The following is an 18,795-nucleotide window of genomic DNA, read 5'->3' as shown; positions in this document are numbered from 1 at the left end:
TGATTGCAGTTTTCAGTTCCCTTTGCAACTTCTCAGATAATGAAGCAATCTGTGCCTGCATGCAGCATGACCTGGACAACATTCAGGCTTAGGCTGATTAATTGGCAAATAACATTCACGCCACACAAGTGATAGGCAATGACCATCTATGACAAGGGAGAGTCTTAACTACCTCCCGTTGACATTCAACGGTGTTACCATTGTCGAATTCCCCCACCATTAACATCCTGAGGGTCACCATTGACCAGAAACTTAATTGGACCAGCCACATAAATACTGTAGCTACACGAGCAGGTCAGAGGCTAGGTATTCAGTGGCAACTAATTCCCCAAAGCCTTTCCACCACCTAAAAGGCACAAGTCAGGAGTGTGGTGGAATACTCTCCACTTGCCTGGATGAGTGCAGCTCCAACAACACTCAAGAAGCTCAACACTATCCAGCACAAAGCAGGCGGCTTGATTGGCACCCCATCCACCACCTTAAACATTCACTTCATCCATCACTGGCGCACCGTGCATGCAGTGTGTGACATCGACAAGATGCACTGCAGCAACACGCCAAGGCTTACAGCAGCTCACAAACTCACAACCTCTAACTCTTAGAAGGGCAAGGGCAACAAGTGCATGGGAACACCATCAACTCCAAGTTCCCCTCTAACTCACACACCATCCTGACTTGGAAATATATCACTGTTCCTGCACCATTGATGGATTGAAGTCCTGGAGCTTCGTACCTAACAGCACTGAGGGAGTACCTTCACCACACAGACTTCAGTGGTTCAAGAAGATGGCTCACAACTACTTGCTCAAGGACAATTGGGGAAGGACAATAAATGTTGGCCTTGCCAGCCATACCCCCACCCTGTGAATGAATTTTAAAAAAAAGATCCAAAGACTGACATTCACTATACAGACAGCAGGGTAAATATTTTATTGCTAACACATCAAGCTTTTAGTGCAAACTCAAAATGTTTACTAGCTTCAGCCCATGTATCTAATGTTTAACAGCGGATGCAATGAAAAATGAGAACACTACAAAATACAATACTTTTTATTTTTTAATTCTTTCTCCAAGGACGGTTACATTTTTGGATTTTTACACTAGACATAATACTTGAATTCAGCACCACTCTGGTAACCATGCTAGTATCCCCTACAAGCCAGAGTATTTATCCTTAACTGCCCAATATCTAAGTGTAATAAGACCTACAAATTGAACAGCAACCCTTTGCCCCTATATTCTGGCTTACTGGAATATATCAGATGCCACCACATGCCCTCCTTGTCTTCAATATGCAGATTGAATATATCTACCAGACTGAGGTTCAGACTGTAAACTAACAGACAAATCTATTTTGCCATTAAACAGGTAAATGAATAGTCTTCGGTACAAAAAGTACCTTTAGAGTAATTTACAAACTTTTGAAATGTGAAAACATAAAATATGCTTCTCCTGCACTTCCTCACACAACATTGATCCTTGAAACACAGCCTCTCGTTTCTCACACAACAAAATGCCAGCACAGTCTTTGCTTAGCTCAGTACTTATGCTAGCTTCAGACTGACTCACTGAGCTGATACAGCCAAATATAAGCCAATAGGAAGCTCATGGGCACAGAGTTGTCGAGCAAAACAACTATAATTAATCATGGTCCTGCCCTCACACAGGCCTGACCTACATTGTTACTCCAAACAAAGCTGAGAATCTCACAATGTCAATCTCTTCGGATGTTTGGAATTAAACAAGATGGTTTGCTTTATTGATCTATGTCAGTATAGTTACCTGCTAGATTGGTCCCTGTCCAGCTAAGATGCAAACAATCAAACCATACACACAAAGGATTTCTGCTACTATACGTACCTCTGCCATGTCCTGAGGTGCAAATATTGGCCAGACTAGAATGTAAATTTGATCCTGTTTGCCTAAAACAGCTAGCAAAAACTGCCTTTAACCTTGTGTGTTGATTGTAGCCAGTAATCAAGAAACCAACAGGTAATCTAATAGAGCCAAAAATACTTTGACATAAAGATCTTTATTCAGGCTAAAATAATTCACTATTGTATTAATTTTTCCTCTCTTTGCTAGGTCACAATATTGCCAATACTTTTACATAATCAATTTAAACAAAAAATAACCAAAACACAAAAGGAATAATGTGAACGTTAATTTGAGATCTTTTCAATGGTTAGATTTTCAGAAGGTACCATCAGTGACCAGATTACTTATTAAATATAATGTTGTCATAAATTAGTTGTTCATCATCATCATCATCATATGTGGGTTCCTTTGTACGTTATAGTTGTATTTGAGTCAGAGACAGAGCTCTCTGCCACTACCCAATTTAAAAAAGGAAAAATAATATTCACTACCTTGATTTTATTTTTTATCTGACACCAGCTTTTTCTCAGGATATGTATTTTTGATCACTAATGTGGCAACTAAGGAGAATGTTGCTACCACAGTCAGCACTGTTCGAAGACCTCTCAACCAACTTGGATAACCTGGGAGTAAGGCTAAGTCATAGTGCAATGCTATACCTAGACCCATGATGATCATAATTGCTGATTCAGTGAGATTATCACAAAAGAGTAGGGCTATCCAGGCTAGCAAGGAAGGAACCACACTATTTCCCAGATTCAACCAGTCAGGTTTTGCAGGGCTGCTTTCTGGAATCGAAAATCCCCATCGTGCTCCTCCAAAGAAAGAGAGTATCGTTGCTCCATATGCTATTTGGGCAAAAGCTAGTTCAGGGAAATATGTTTCCGTTATGGCCATTACGAGGGGAGCTGATACAAAAGGAATTAATCCACCATAGCCAAGGTAGAGGGCAGGTTTGGGACTGTTCTTCAGTTCTTTGAAATCATACCTTATTAAGTCTAATTCACGTTTCTCTGGTTCCCCCACTTTCTTTATCTTGGATGCTTGAGAAGACACATGAAAACAGTTAATCTGAATCCAGAAAGGTGCAGATCTTTGCAAGTACTTGATGTTTCGATGCGTCACAATTCTTCTTTGTGTACAATGGGCCAATAAATGATAGTTAGTGATGTTTCTTGATTCATTTGGAAATTGTGATGTTAATTTCTGAACCTGGAGCACAAAGTAACAATAATTAATGCAATATATATGTGACATACCTTGGACCCAAAAATTGTATTCTCTACAGTAAGCTACAACATTGAGCCGAGAATTTCATGGTATACTGCTGTTCTGAACATATACAGATGTAACACAGCCTACAATGTGACCCTTATTGGTTCTCTGCAGTACGAAAAAAAATCCCACTCCTCTACAAACTAAATTTTCAAAGATGCCATTTTTTCCTGTTTGAATTACAAACCATAATTAATCAGTTTAAATTATGGCTCTGGTAACACAAAATTGTACAATCCTATTTCTCAGGTCTGCTACACTTTGATTCAACAAGGTTCAAAGAACTGGGTTATCAAATTTATTGACATACAAGTTCTGTTTACATTTGACCCGGATGCTGCTGCCATCAAAAACACATGCATTAACCAGATAGACAGGAGGTGGACGTGTTTTTTCCATGCACACCTTAACAATAACATTAGATTGTTAATTGCACTATGCTACCATAGCTTGCAGCACACTTTTTCCTTCAGTCCCACTATAAACAATTTGTTTCTAGTGCCTTTGAACCCACTGTGCCAGGAACAACTCCCACATCAAATGGCAAACAATTGACCTGTTCCAGTGGACTGTGGTTATTAAACCAGTCAGTCAGAGGTGCTTGAAAGCAGGACCTGTTCACCTTTTCCCATCATTCCTATCCTCACAAAGGTACTAACCTTTAATGAATAGTGGATGCATAGACGCTACATAGATCTCACCCATCTGATGAAGGGTCATCGACCCGAAATGTTAACTCTGTTTCCTCTCCACAGATGCTGCCTGACCTGCATTTTCCAGCATTTTCTGTTTTTATTCCAGATTCCAGCATCCGCAGTATTTTGCTTTTGTATAGGTTTCACCCAAATGGCCATTTTTCATGTATGAGCCAACGTCACAAGCGAGTCAGATTCTGTCCTTACTTGATATCAACACTCACATTTTTTACCATTGGTCACGAGTTAGCAATCAGGAACAAACTACTGCTGACATTTTTCCCTCCCAAACCCAGGCCAATTACAGAGCCCCAACTGCCGAACTGGTTCTGATCAGCTATCTCAGCTCAGACCAGGGATTGAACCTGGGCTCTTTGTGGGCTGCATGGCTCAGTTCCACACTGGGCCGTGCACTTACAATTGAGCACGCTGGTCAGCAGTGGTTATATAGTTCTCTACTGCCCTAAGCAATCGATATCTTGGGGTCAGCTTCCACATGTATGTCAATGATATCCAACTCTCTGCTACCACCCCTGACGTTTGCTACTAAGCTGTGGGCCATCAAATCCTGTATGAGTTAGAATTTTTTCCAGCTCAATATTGGCAAGACAGAAGACATCATCTCCCACTAGAAATTTTGCATCACAAGCATTGATTTTGTTCCCGTTCCTGACTTTGCTTCAAGTTGGACCCACATTGATTTTTTAAATCCTTGCAATTGTTTTCAAAACATTCCATGGCTTCACTGTAACCTAACTCTGCAATCATTTTCAGCCGAAAGCTCAACCATTGTGGCAAACTTACATCCACCATAGCCATACAGTCTGGAACTCTCTCCCTAAACCCCTCTGCTGTGCCACATCTTTTCTTTATTCAAAAGCCTCCTCAAAGCCCACCTCTTCAACTGCACTTTCAGTCACCTCTTGTAACTTCTCTTCCACTTCTTGCTCGGTGTCCTCCAATCCCGCGAAGAAGCTTTCAAATGTTTGTTACATGAAAAGCACAGTGTGAGTTTAAGTTATTGCTGCTGGTTCCTCAGATGCCCAGAGATTAGCAAATTCTCCTTCGGGAAGTAGGGGAACAAGAAAAATCACAACAACGTCTCCTCATCATACACCTCTGTGACACATCATACTAATGTGCTGTGCTACTGAAAAACATTTGTAATGCAATGTGATTTATTCTAAAAGCAACGATTTCTCATCTTGTAGGTAGGGCAGAAGTAATAATGCTATTAGGGAGAATGAACGTTAGAAAAGCAACAGCAAAAATAAATGTCAAAACAAAAATATAGCCCGAGGTGCTCGAGTCAATGAGGAAGTACAATTGGAGAGCACCTAGATTCCTGCAATAAACCTTTTATGCAATGACTTCAAAAGTTCCTGCAGTTTCAACATTTTTCAACCGCCGATCTGCCTCCCCGTCCTATATTAGCATATTTTGTATTGGTTGAAATCTTTTTGTACAATATTAACTTAAAAAAAGAATGAACTATTTTTAGAGTTTCTTGATTTTGACACACCATCAGTTAGAATTAAAATACAGATTCATATTTATCTTATGAACATGCCTTTACCAAAATTGATTACAGGTTTATTACAGGGATCTAGGTGCTCTCTAATTGTACTTCCGCGTTGACTCGAGCACCTCGAGCTGTATTTTTGTTTTGACATTTATTTTTGCTACTGCATTCCTTACTGGAAAATTTAAAGCTCTGCACAGTACAGTACTCAAATCTAGTTTGTGCAGTACTGACAAATGTATTCTTTAAGCACGTTCGACCGATACTTACTTTGCTAGTTATTTGAAAGCATCTCCTCACCAAAAAAGCAAACATCTTAAGGGCAGGATATCTGCAAACAATGAAAAAAGTCTAGTACAGTTAGATTGAAAGTAAGGGCATTTTTAGAAATTGAATTAAACCAAGTAGAGCCTGGGTGGCATTATTACTGATAATAAACATTAATTAATTCAATCTGCCCTTTTACCTCCTCCCTTCCCACTGTCCAGGGCCCCAAATACTCCTTCCAAGTAAAACAGCGATTTATTTGTACTTTTTTCAATTTAGTATACTGTATTCGCTGCATACGACGTGGTCTCCTCTACATTGGAGAGACCAAATGCAGATTGGGTGACCGCTTTGCAGAACACCTCCATTCAGTCCATAAACGTGACCCTGAGCTTCCGGTCGCCTGTCACTTTAATTTTCTCCTCCACTCTGATCTCTCTGTCCTCGGCCTCTTACACTGTTCCAATGAAGCTCAACGCAAGTTCGAGGATCAGCACCTCATCTTTCGTTTAGGCACTTTACAGCCTTCTGGACTCAACATAAAGTTCAACAATTTCAAACCATAACCTCTGCCTATATTTATTTTCTTTTTTTTCCTCTTTCCCATGGCAGCTGTTGATGAGTCTGTTATTTACACCCTATCGAGACTCATCTTTTGTTTCTTAACTTGCCCCATTACCATCTCCTTTTGCCTTGCACCATCATCCCTTTTGTCTCTTAATCTCTTCTGTCTTCCATCCTCTCACAGACCTTCCCTTTTGTTCTTTCCTCCCCTCCCCTTTCCCTGCCCCTGCACTTGCTTAAAAATCTGTTACATCTCTAACTTTTTCCAGTTCTGACAAAGGGTCAGTGACCTGAAACGTTAACTCTGTTTCTCTCTCCACAGATGCTGCCTGATCCGCTGAGTATTTCCTGCATTTTCTATTTTTATTTCATATTCCAGCATCTGCAGTATTTTGCTTTTGTATTAATTAATTCATGTTTGGCTCAATAACACTTTGAATTTACTTTTATTCCCATCAACACTTAGCAAAGGGAATGTATATTCCCTCTTGCGCTATAATTCTAAATGTTATAATTCTAAACATTATAAGTGTATTTCCTGGTATCTCTGGGTTTCCAATTCCTAACTTATGTTATACTTTAAAATTGCTGTTTGGATGTTGAGTTGTAATAACTATTTTGTACCAAACTCCCCTGATGGGAAAATCGCAAAGAACCATTCAAGCATTCAAGTGACATTACAAATAAATCTACAAGCCATAGCTCAACAGGGGAATTCTACCCAAAAATAAATTTACTAACATTATATGGTCGTCCTCATTCTTCAAATGAAAGCATTCTCCACAAAGTGCAGATGCATGGCTGGGTGGAAAATTACCTCACTGCTGACAGCAGATGTCAAAAGAGATGTAAATGTTAGCCAAGGGAGGCACTTTAGATAATGCTGTAGGACTCACATGATGCTTTTCTGACGTCCATTCTCCCTAATGGCATTATTACTCCTGCCCTACCTGCAAGATGCTGGATGAGGAAAAATCCCTATTCCCAATCTGGATTCAATTCACAGTTGTAAAGTCCAAAACAGTAACAAAGGACAGCTGGTTCATTGTTGCAAGTGAACATTAGATTTGCACATGGCTGTCATCTGTATTGTAAACTAACACTGCAATCTTGAGGATTCCTATCGCAATTATACTGCAGCTACTGGTCTCACATGCTCATTCATACTTCCTGGCTTGAACTGCAATTCTTCCTTGGCTTTGTCTTGCACTCTTGAGCCAGAAGGTTGTGGGTACAAGCCCCACGCTAGAGACTTGAGCACACAATCTAGGTTGACACCTCAATGTAGTCCTGAGGGAGTATTGTCTTTTGGATTAAACGTTAAAGCGCGGCCCCATATGCCCTCTCAGGGGGACATAACCGATCCCATGGAACTATTCAAATACTTGGGCCTCAGCTATTTACAATCTATATTAATGATTTCAATGAAGGGACCGAGTGCAATGTATCCAAGTTTGCTGACGATACAAAGCTAGGTGGGAAAGTAAGCTGTGAGGAGGACACAAAGAGCCGACAAAGGGATATAGACATGTTAAGTGAGTGGACAATAAGGTGGCAGTTGGAATATAATGTGGGGAAATGTGAGGTTATTTACTTTGGTAGGAAGAATAGAAAACTAGAATATTTTTTAAATGGTGAGAAACTAAGGATTTCGGTGTCCTTGTACAGGAAACACGGAAAGTTAGCATGCAGGTACAGCAAGCAATTAGGAAGGCAAATTGCATGTTGGCCTTTATTGCATAAGGGTTGGAGTACACGAGTAAGGAAGAAGGCCATTTGGCTTGTCGAGCCCGTGCCAGCTCTCTGCAAAAGCAGTCAACTAGTTTCACTCCCCACCCTTTCCCCTGTAGCCCTGCAATTTTTTTTTCCTTCAGGTACTTATCTAACTCCCTTTTGAAAATCATGATTGAGTCTGTCTTCATATTCCTTTCAAGCAGTATAATCCAGATCCTAATCATTCGCTACGTAAAAGGTTTTTTTCTAATGTCGCCTTTGGTTCTTTTGCCAATCATCTTAAATCTGTGTCCTCTGGTTCTCAACCCTTCTGCCAATGGGAACAGTTTCTCTCTATCGACTCTGTCCAGATCCTTCATGATTTTGACACCTCTATCAAATCTCCTCTCACTCTTCTCTGCTCTAAGAGCACAACCCCAGCTTCTCCAGTCTAGCCACCTAACTGAAGTCCCTCATCCTTGGAATCATTCTCGTAAATCTTTTCTGCACCTTCTCTAAGGCCTTCACATCCTTCCTGAAGTACGATGTCCAGAATTGGACACAATACTGCAGTTGAGGCTGAACCAGTGTTTTATACATAATATGTCCTTACTATACAGTAGAAATGCAAATGAGGCCCATACTAGAGAGGTCACTCTGTGACCAGTAACCTTTATTAGCCAGCACTGAAGTGGAGAAGATGGGTGGAGCTTCCCCTTTTATACCTGAAAGTTCAGGTTAGGAGTGTCTCTCACAAGTTCACCACCTAGTGGTCAGTGTTCTCACGGTGTACAACTTAGGTCAGTTTATACATGGATTACAATGACAGCTGAATACATGACATCACCTCCCCACCCGCAAAGTCTTATTGGGATCACAGGTCAAGTCTCTCTGGTGGTTTACGCTCCCTTGTAGAGCGCCTGAGTTGGGGCTCTGGTTGTTGGGCGCTGGCATGAGTGTCTGCTGTTTGCGGTGCCTCAGGCCTGTCCGGACTGCCCACAGTGACTGGGCTCTCCTCCACTTGGTTCCGGTGTTCGGTCACCTGTGGTGGAGTGAACTCTTCATTGTGTTCTTCCTCTGCTTCTTCTATGGGGTTGCAGAACCTCCTTTTTGTTTGATCCACATGTTTGCGGCAGATTTGTCCATTGGTAAGTTTAACTACCAGAATCCTATTCCCCTCTTTGGCAATCACAGTGCCTGCAAGCCATTTGGCCCCACAGCATAGTTGAGGACAAAGACAGGGTCAATTGACATCAATACATCGCGCCCTCGCATTCCCGTCATGGTCGTCACATTGTGACCGGCGCCTGCTCTCAACAATTTCTTTCATGGTGGGGTGTATAAGGGATAACTTGGTTTTGAGCGTCCTTTTCATTAGCAGCTCAGCGGGTGGAACCCCTGTGAGTGAGTGTGGTCGGGATCTATTGGCCAACAGGAGGCGTGATAAGCGGCTTTGTAGGGAACCCCCTTGGATTCTGAGCATCCCCTGTTTGATTATCTGCACTGCTCGTTCCTCCTGGCCGTTTGAGGCCGGCTTGAACGGTGCCGTTCTGAGATGGTTGATACCATTTCCTGCCATGAAGTCCTGGAATTTAATGCTTGTAAAGCACGGGCCATTGTCACTGATCAAGACGTCCGGTAGACCATGGGCGGCGAACATTGCCCGTAGACTTTCTACTGTGGCAGAGGATGTGCTTGAATTGAGAGTGTCACACTCGATCCATTTGGAGTAGGCTTCTACTACAACCAAAAATATTTTTCCCATAAAAGGACCTGCGTAGTCCACATGGATGCGTGACCATGGCTTGGCGGGCCAGGACCAGGGGCTAAGGGGGGCTTCACTGGGCGCATTGTCCAGCTGGGCACACGTGTTGCACCTGCGAACACAAAGTTCCAGGTCTGCATCTATCCCTGGCTACCAAATGTGTGACCTGGCAATAGTCTTCATCATGACAATACCCAGGTGCTCATTGTGGAGTTCTCGGATGAACACCTCGCTGCCCATCTGGGGCATAACTACTCGGTTTCCCCATTGTAGGCAATCGGCCTGAATCAAGAGTTCATCCTTGCGCCTGTGAAATGGTTTAAATTCTTCAGGGCATGCCCCGTACTTGGCTGCCCAGTTCCCATTCAGGACACATTTCTTGACTAAAGACAGTAGTGGGTCTCTATTTGTCCAGACTTTGATCTGACGTCCTGTCACGGGTGAGCCTTCGCTTTCGAAAGCTTCAGCAGCCATAACCATCCCAGCACTGAAGTGGAGAAGATGGGTGGAGCTTCCCCTTTTATATCTGAAAGTCCAGGTTGGGAGTGTCTCCCACAAGTTCACCACCTAGTGGTCAGTGTTCTCACGGTGTACAACTTAGGTCAGTTTATACATGGATTACAATGACAGTTGAATACATGACAATACAGGTTCATACTTTTGTACTCTATACTTCTATTCATGAAGTCCAGGATCCCATAAGCTTTTTTAATTGCTTTCTCAACCTGCCCTGCCACCTTCAAATCATTTGTGCACATATACCCCTAGGTCTCTCTGTTCATGCACCCCATTTAGGATTGTATCCTTTAGTTTATATTTCCTCTCCTCATTCTTTCTACCAAAATGTATCACTTTGCACTTTTCTGCATTAAATTTCATCTGCCACGTGTCTGCCCATTCCACCAGTCTGTCTATGTCCTCTTGAAGTCTATCACTACCCTCCTCACTGTTCTGTTTGCAAATTTTGAAATTGTACCTTCCTCCCGTCTGAAAAACAACCGTTCACCACTACTCATTGTTTCCTGTCACTTAGCCAATTTTGTATCCATGCTGCTACTGTCCCTATTATTCCATGGACTTCAACTTTCATGTAAGCCTTGTCAAACGCCTTTTGGAAATCCATGTACACCACGTCAACCGCATTGCTCTCATCAACCCTCTCTGTTACCACTTCATAAAATTCGATTAAGTTGGTTAAACATGATTTGCCTTTAACAAATCCATGCTGGCTTTCCTTAATTATTCCACACTTGTCCAAGTGACTGTTAATTTTGTTGCTGATTATTGTATCTAAAAGCTTCCCCACTGGATGTCACTGTAGTTGCTGGGTTTATCTTTATACCTTTTTTGAACAAGGATGTAACATTTGCAATTCTCCAGTCCTCTGGCACCATCTCCATTTCTAAGAAGGATTGGAAGTTTATGGCCAGCCTGGAGAAGCCAGAAACTAGCAGGTGATGGAAAAAATGGCTGCAATTGTACAGGGCTCTGGTGAGACCACACCTGGAGTACTGTGCACAATTTTAAGGTCAGACAAACCTTAAAGGTGGTGCAACGAAGGTTCACTGGATTGATTCCTGGGATGAAAGGGTTGTCCTACAAGGAGAAAATGAATAAATTGGGCCTGTACTCTCTGGAGTTTAGAAGGATGTGAGGTGATCTAATTGAAACATATAAGATTCTGAGAGGGATTTACAGGGTAGATGCTGAGAGGTTGTTTGGGGAGTCTAGAACTAGGGGGCATAGTCTCAGGATAAGGGGTCAACCATTTAAGACTAAGGTGAGGAAATATTTCTTCACTCGGAGAGTTGTGAACCTTTGGAATTCTCTATCCCAAAGGACTGTGGATGCTCAGTCGTTGCGTACATTCAAGGCTGAGATAGATTGTTTTTTTGGACTCTAGGAGAATCTAGAGATACGGGGATTGGGCGGGAAAGTGGAGTTGAGGTTGAAGATCAACCATGATCTTATTGAATGGCGGAGCAGGTTCGAAGGGCCGTATGGCCGGCTCCTGCTCCAATTCTTATGTAAGAGCAGGGAAGTTTTCTTGGTGTCCTGGACAATATATATCCCTCAATCAACATCACTAAAACAGATTATCTGGTCATTTATAACCTCAATCCCTCAGGTGGTTCCTACATAATAGTCAACAGAGGTGCAAGGTGTTAACAGGAAGACTGCAATGACAGCCATTTTTACCATCACCTGCGAGCTTGTGGCTTCTCCAGGCAGCAGGAAGACACAATGAATCCAATGTCCATTTAATACTCAGCTGGGTACTGAAATCATTGAACAAAAAGTAAAACAGCACAGATGCTGGAAATTTAAAGCAAAAATAGAAAACACTGAGCATGTTAAACAACATCTGTGGATCAAAAGTTGATGTTTTGGGTATAATCCCTTTGTCAGAACTGGAAGATGTTACTGGTGCACTGCATTTACAAAGGAACAGAAGGTAAAACATACAAAATAAAAACACATTGATCACTCACAGAAAAATAAATAGAATGACCTGTACAGTGGTTAAGTGGAGATGGTTAAATGGCAGGAATTATATTTGCATGAAGCAAAAAGAGGCATAGTGAATGTAATGAATAGAGTATGCTCACATGTTTGTAGAGCTGTTGAATGCCCCTCTCTTGGAGCAGGGCAGTCATCGTCCTGCTGCTGAAGAAGGGCGATCTCCGCCTACTTAAGAACTGGCGCCCGGCCTTCCTCCTCAGCACGGATTATAATATCTTTGCCAGGGTGATGTCTGCTCGCCTTGGTGCCGTGCTGGACCACATGATCCACCCCGACCAGTCCTACACGGTCCCGGGCCGGACAATCCACGATAACATCCATCTGGTCCAGGTCCTGATCCACCATTCCCAGAAGGCTGGTCTGTCGGTCGCCTTCCTTTCCCGAGACCAAGAGAAGGCATTCGACAGGGTGGCTCATGAATATCTGTTCGGAACTCTGCGCGCTTTCGGGTTCGGGACGCATTTCGTCGCCCAGATCCGACTTTTGTACGCCGCCGCGGAGTGTCTGATTAAGGTTAACGGGTCTTTGACGGCGCCCCTTCGCTTTGGGAGAGGGGTGTGCCAGGGATGCCCCACGTCCGGCCAGTTATATGCCATCTGCGGGAGCCTTTCCTGCGCCTCCTGCGGACGAGGTTGACGGGACTGGCTCTGCAAGGGCCGGGCGTGGAGGTCGTCCTCTTGGCTTACGCCGATAACGCGCTGCTCATGGTCGAAGATTCCGGTGACCTGTGGAGGATGCGTGAGTGCCAGGAGATTTACTCGGCCGCATCCTCCCCCAAGGTCAACTGGGAGAAATGTTCCTGACTCCTGGTGGGTCAGTGGCGGGTGGACTCCCTGCCGGAGGAGCTCAGGCCTTTTGCCTGGAGCACGACCCATCTCCTCTATCTTGGGAGTCTACCTTAGCCTGGCCGGCGAACTGGCAAGAGCTGGAGGCCAAGGTCGCCGCTCGACTAGGGCGCTGGACAGGACTGATCCGAGTGCTGTCCTACAGGGGTCGAGCGCTAGTCATAAACCAGCTGGTAGCCGCTATGCTGTGGTACCGGCTGGTCACTTTGACGCCCCCCCACTGCGTTTGTCACCAAGATACAGAAGAAGCTGGTGGACTTCTTCTGGAACAACAGGAAGCACTGGGTCCCTGCTGCGGTCTTGAGTCTCCCGCTTAAGAAGGGCAGTCAGGCATTGGTGTGCATTGGCACCCAGCTTGCGACTTTCCGTCTTCAGACCCTGCAGAGATACCTTTACGTCAAGCCGCCTCCTTGGTGGCGTGCACTGACGACGTATTTCTTTCGCCAGCAGTACAGCCTCAATTACGAAACGCAGCTCCTGTTTGTGAGCCTGGGGGGGGAGGGCGTCAGGACCGCCATGCGGGGGCTGCCTGTCTTTTACCAGGAACCCATCAGGGTCTGGAACAGAGTCGCCACCAAATGCAGCTCTCCACGGTCTGGAGTGGCGGCTGTCCTGCAGGAGCCGCTGCTCAGGGATCCATACCTCCACGACCGTGGTTTTAGGAGGCAGGCGGACGAGAGGGCTGTGGCTGGCGAGGTGACCAGGGTCAGGGACCTGCTCGATGGCGGAGGAGCGGGCTGGATGGCGCCAGACGTGCTGGCACGGCGCCTAAACTGGGCCGACATCCGGCGCGCGCCCAATGCCATTGAGTCGCTAAAAACAGCACTGGGCCCTGACTCCGTTAGGTGTGTCGAGGTGGTTCATGCACGTGGGGAGATCCCGTCTGAACTGACCCCCATCCGGACGGAATTCATTATCGGCACCAAGCCCCAAAACCTCCCTTGGGAGCCGGCGCCTCACAACCTGAGCCGCCTCGGGGAGATCCCCTCCGTGCCTTTCAGTTCTGCACGGAGTGGTTTCCTGTACGGGCTGCTCCTGCACCCTCTCCACCTTGCCATACTCATCTGCTGTCGGGACACACCATGGCACACCATCTTGTCGTCTGGAGGAGGCGGGAGTCCCCAATGGAGTGCACTCTACGCGGGAGTTTTCCCACTATTTATCGGGGACTTAGCCTGGAGGGTGGTGCATGGAGCAATCCTGTGCAATAAATTTTTGAGTCGGTTCACGGGCTCCCAGGCCGCCTGCAATTTCTGCGGTCTGGAGGAGTCCGTGTTCCACATTTTTATGGAATGTGCGAGGTTGCAGCCCCTATTCCATTATTTGAAGGGGCTTCTGGTTGCATTTCAGTCCCACACTCCTGATCTTTGGGCACCCTGTGCGGAGGGGAGCTGGTAGTTCCGAAGGCCTCCTCATAGGACTGCTCCTGGGCACGGCCAAGGGTGCCATCAGCCGGTCCAGGCAGCGGGCAGTCGAGGGGGTCATTCATCCCGACTGCCTGCCTCTCTTCCCCGGTTACATCCGAGCCAGGGTGTCCCTAGAGATGGAGCACGCGGTGTCAACCAGTATGCTCGCGGCCTTCCACAAGAGGTGGGCGTCGAAGGGATTGGAGTGCATCATCACCCCCTGCAACCAAATTTTAATTTAATTTTATATGGTTAAAATTTAATTTGTTTTATTGCTGGGTTTTAATCCCCCCCCCCCCCACTTTTAGCCAGGGGACACTTGTAAAATTTGTGGTTTTTTTAGTGCCCTAAAAAAAAAATGGGGCACTTGTTTAAAAATGTTTGGAGTGTCCCCCAGATCAGGGGGTACTTGATTTAACATTTATTTTATTCACAACAAAAGAGTTGTAGCATTGTTGAGTTGGCTTAGCCAGTCACGTGATGTTCAGAAGGCTCAATAAAACCCCAGCCAGTTGGGTTCAGGGTATCCATGATGAGGCAGGTGGTTAAGAGCCTGGTGGATGAACTGGTGATGTTAGTGTGATTGTTAAACTTTTGCTAATAAACTAACTAGTTCTCAATAGCAATGAGTTGCTATGAATTCTTAAGCAAAGAACCCATGAAGAAAATACATTACAGTGAGTGAAAGTAAAGACAGACAAGAGACATTGGAGAGTGTATGAATGGGTGGTCAGAATCAAAAATATTTTTTAAACTGGCAAAATTGGCTCCAGTAGCTGATCGATGATCAGAGCAGGTCGACACCAAGGATGTCGACCATCCTGCTACAATTTTTCCAATGAGGGATCCCCACCCCAAGTACCAAACTGCTCATTTCCCTATCTCCCCACCCCGCCGAGCCCTGGAAACACAAGCTCATCCTAAAATCATTAATCTGTGGCCAGATACATCATTTTACAAGATTTAGAGATGATGCAGCAATTCAGTTGAATAAATGTCATAAAACTTCCCTAAACATTATAAATAATTGGAACTTTGGCCACGATTGACAACAGTGCTGTTTATACATAATATATATTATAAGAATGACACTGATTATAGACCCATTTGGGAGTGGTGTTATGTTCACCGTACGGTGATAGCTATCAGATTGAGTCACCCTTTTTTAAATAATGACAGTCAACCCCAATGATAATGAGTGATGTTCAAGTTTGACAGAAACACCACCTGGCCAGGAACTATCTGAACCCAGTGAATGTGACTGATCTCTCCCTGACCATGAACAGTCCTAACCCACTGGGTGTGACTGATGTCTCCCTGGCCATGGACAGCCCTAACCCAGTGGGTGTGACTGATCTCTCCCTGTCCATGAACAGTCCTAACCCAGTGGGTGTTTTTATAGATCTCTCCCTGACCATGGACAGCCCTAACCCAGTGGGTGTGACTGATCTATCCCTGACCATGGACAGCCCTAACCCAGTGGGTGTGACTGATCTATCCCTGACCATGGACAGCCCTAACCCAGTGGGTGTGACTGATCTCTCCTTGACCATGAACAGCCCTAACCCAGTGGGTGTGACTGATCTCTCCCTGACCATGAACAGCCCTAACCCAGTGGGTGTGGCTGATCTAACCCTGGCCATGGACAGCCCTAACCCAGTGAATGTGACTGATCTATCCCTGACCATGAACAGTCCGAACCCAGTAGGTGTGGCTGATCTATCCCTGGCCATAGACAGCCCTAACCCAGTGAATGTGACTGATCTATCCCTGACCATGAACAGTCCGAACCCAGTGAATGTGACTGATCTATCCCTGACCATGAACAGTCCGAACCCAGTGGGTGTGGCTGATCTATCCCTGGCCATGGACAGCCCTAACCCAGTGAATGTGACTGATCTGTCCCTGGCCATGAACAGTCCTAACCCAGTGGGTGTGACTGATCTGTCCCTGGCCATGAACAGTCCGAACCCAGTGAATGTGACTGATCTATCCCTGACCATGAACAGTCCGAACCCAGTGAATGTGACTGATCTATCCTTGACCATGAACAGTCCGAACCCAGTGGGTGTGGCTGATCTATCCCTGGCCATGGACAGCCCTAACCCAGTGAATGTGACTGATCTGTCCCTGGCCATGGACAACCCTAACCCAGTGGGTGTGACTGATCTATCCCTGGCCATGAACAGTCCTAACCCAGTGGGTGTGGCTGATCTGTCCCTGGCTATGAACAGTCCTAACCCAGTGGGTGTGACAGATCTGTCCCTGGCCATGGACATCCCTAACCCAGTGGGTGTGGCTGATCTATCCCTGGCCATGGACAGCCCTAACCCAGTGAATGTGACTGATCTGTCCCTGGCCATGAACAGTCCTAACCGAGTGGGTGTGGCTGATCTGTCCCTGAATCCTAACCCAGTGAGTGTGACTGATCTGTCCCTGAATCCTAACCCAGTGAGTGTGACTGATCTGTCCCTGAATCCTAACCCAGTGGGTGTGACTGATCTGTCCCTGAATCCTAACCCAGTGAGTGTGACTGATCTGTCCCTGAATCCTAACCCAGTGAGTGTGACCGATCTGTCCCTGAATCCTAACCCAGTGGGTGTGGCTGATCTATCCCTGGCCATGGACAGCCCTAACCCAGTGAGTGTGGCTGATCTGTCCCTGAATCCTAACCCAGTGGGTGTGACTGATCTGTCCCTGAATCCTAACCCAGTGAGTGTGACTGATCTGTCCCTGAATCCTAACCCAGTGAGTGTGACTGATCTGTCCCTGAATCCTAACCCAGTGGGTGTGACTGATCTGTCCCTGGCCATGGACAGCCCTAACCCAGTGGGTGTGGCTGATCTGTCCCTGAATCCGAACCCAGTGGGTGTGACTGATCTGTCCCTGAATCCTAACCCAGTGGGTGTGACTGATCTGTCCCTGAATCCTAACCCAGTGGGTGTGACTGATCTGTCCCTGGCCATGGACAGCCCTAACCCAGTGGGTGTGGCTGATCTGTCCCTGAATCCTAACCCAGTGGGTGTGACTGATCTGTCCCTGAATCCTAACCCAGTGAGTGTGGCTGATCTGTCCCTGAATCCTAACCCAGTGGGTGTGACTGATCTGTCCCTGAATCCTAACCCAGTGAGTGTGACTGATCTGTCCCTGAATCCTAACCCAGTGGGTGTGACTGATCTGTCCCTGAATCCTAACCCAGTGGGTGTGACTGATCTGTCCCTGAATCCTAACCCAGTGGGTGTGACTGACCTGTCCCTGAATCCTAACCCAGTGGGTGTGACTGACCTGTCCCTGAATCCTAACCCAGTGGGTGTGACTGATCTGTCCCTGAATCCTAACCCAGTGGGTGTGACTGACCTGTCCCTCAATCCTAACCCAGTGGGTGTTACTGACCTGTCCCTGAATCCTAACCCAGTGGGTGTGACTGATCTGTCCCTGAATCCTAACCCAGTGGGTGTGACTGATCTGTCCCTGAATCCTAACCCAGTGGGTGTGACTGATCTGTCCCTGAATCCTAACCCAGTGGGTGTGACTGATCTGTCCCTGAATCCTAACCCAGTGGGTGTGACTGATCTCTCCCGAGCCATGAACAATGAGACTAAAGAGAAACACACATCGGAGTTCACGCTTACCTCCGCCGAGAAAACCAATCGAAATCAACCAACAAAAGTACCTAAACGTAATTACGTGCAGAATTAAAACCAGGCCTCTGACCCACGGGGAGCGAGTCAGGAGCACCTTGAAAGCACGAAAGCGACCAAAGTGTTCCCGTCCGGGTCATCCCCCACCATCAACACATCATTGCAATTCAGTTCCGGCCGTGCAAGGAAAGAGGAGCTGGTTGAAGTTGGCTTTTCTTAAGTCCCACACGAGTAATTGTCAATATAATGAACGGAAGGGAATAGTGATGTGAAAAATATCTGCGCAGATGTTTATAGTTTTAGGTTAAAAACTGAAAGAGCTGGAAATGCAAAGCAGGAATTTCAACATAAATGTCGCCAGCTCTGAATGTTAAAATGTTTTCCCTGTTGGATGCTGTTCCGTCATTTTTTACATTTTCATTATAGATTTTCAATATTTGCAGTTTTTTCCCCCGCTTATGTCCAGTTTCAGATTGCACTGAATTAAGAAGCAGCTGTGGAGACGTTACACCAGCATGGAGGTGGGTGGGGTGGCTTGACCCATCCACCTCCACGGGACCTGACCCATCCACCTCCATGGCACGAACCTGGTATTGCAGTACTTCCAGGAACGGTGCAGTGGCTCTAGGCCTTTTGGCTAAGAGCATTGGCGCAGAGTGATCCTTGAATGGGCCCAAGGTGACCTCTGGCGTTTGTGATTT

General features: G+C 45.7%; 1 protein-coding gene across 2 annotated transcripts; it reads right to left on the bottom strand.

Moving 5' to 3' along the window:
• Window positions 1–2,016: 2,016 nt before the first annotated feature.
• On the bottom strand, window positions 2,017–18,223 carry tmem69 (transmembrane protein 69). 2 transcript variants are annotated; one of them, XM_070886088.1, is made up of 3 exons: window positions 18,086–18,223; window positions 5,641–5,701; window positions 2,017–3,090 (listed from the first exon to the last, which is right to left on the bottom strand). In XM_070886088.1, the coding sequence occupies exons 2-3, from the start codon at window positions 5,683–5,685 to the stop codon at window positions 2,377–2,379; spliced, it is 759 nt and encodes a 252-aa protein (XP_070742189.1). In that variant the 5' UTR covers window positions 5,686–5,701; window positions 18,086–18,223; the 3' UTR covers window positions 2,017–2,376. The 2 variants fall into 2 exon arrangements, with proteins under 2 accessions (XP_070742189.1, XP_070742190.1); XM_070886089.1 differs by having other exon boundaries at window positions 18,127–18,162.
• Between the last annotated feature and the right edge of the window lie 572 nt (window positions 18,224–18,795).

This window comes from Pristiophorus japonicus, chromosome 8 (genome assembly GCF_044704955.1).
Source record: "Pristiophorus japonicus isolate sPriJap1 chromosome 8, sPriJap1.hap1, whole genome shotgun sequence".
Classification (NCBI taxonomy): domain Eukaryota; kingdom Metazoa; phylum Chordata; class Chondrichthyes; family Pristiophoridae; genus Pristiophorus; species Pristiophorus japonicus.
The sequence above is the reverse complement of the archived record's forward strand: the minus strand, read 5'-3'. Positions and strand labels throughout refer to the sequence as shown.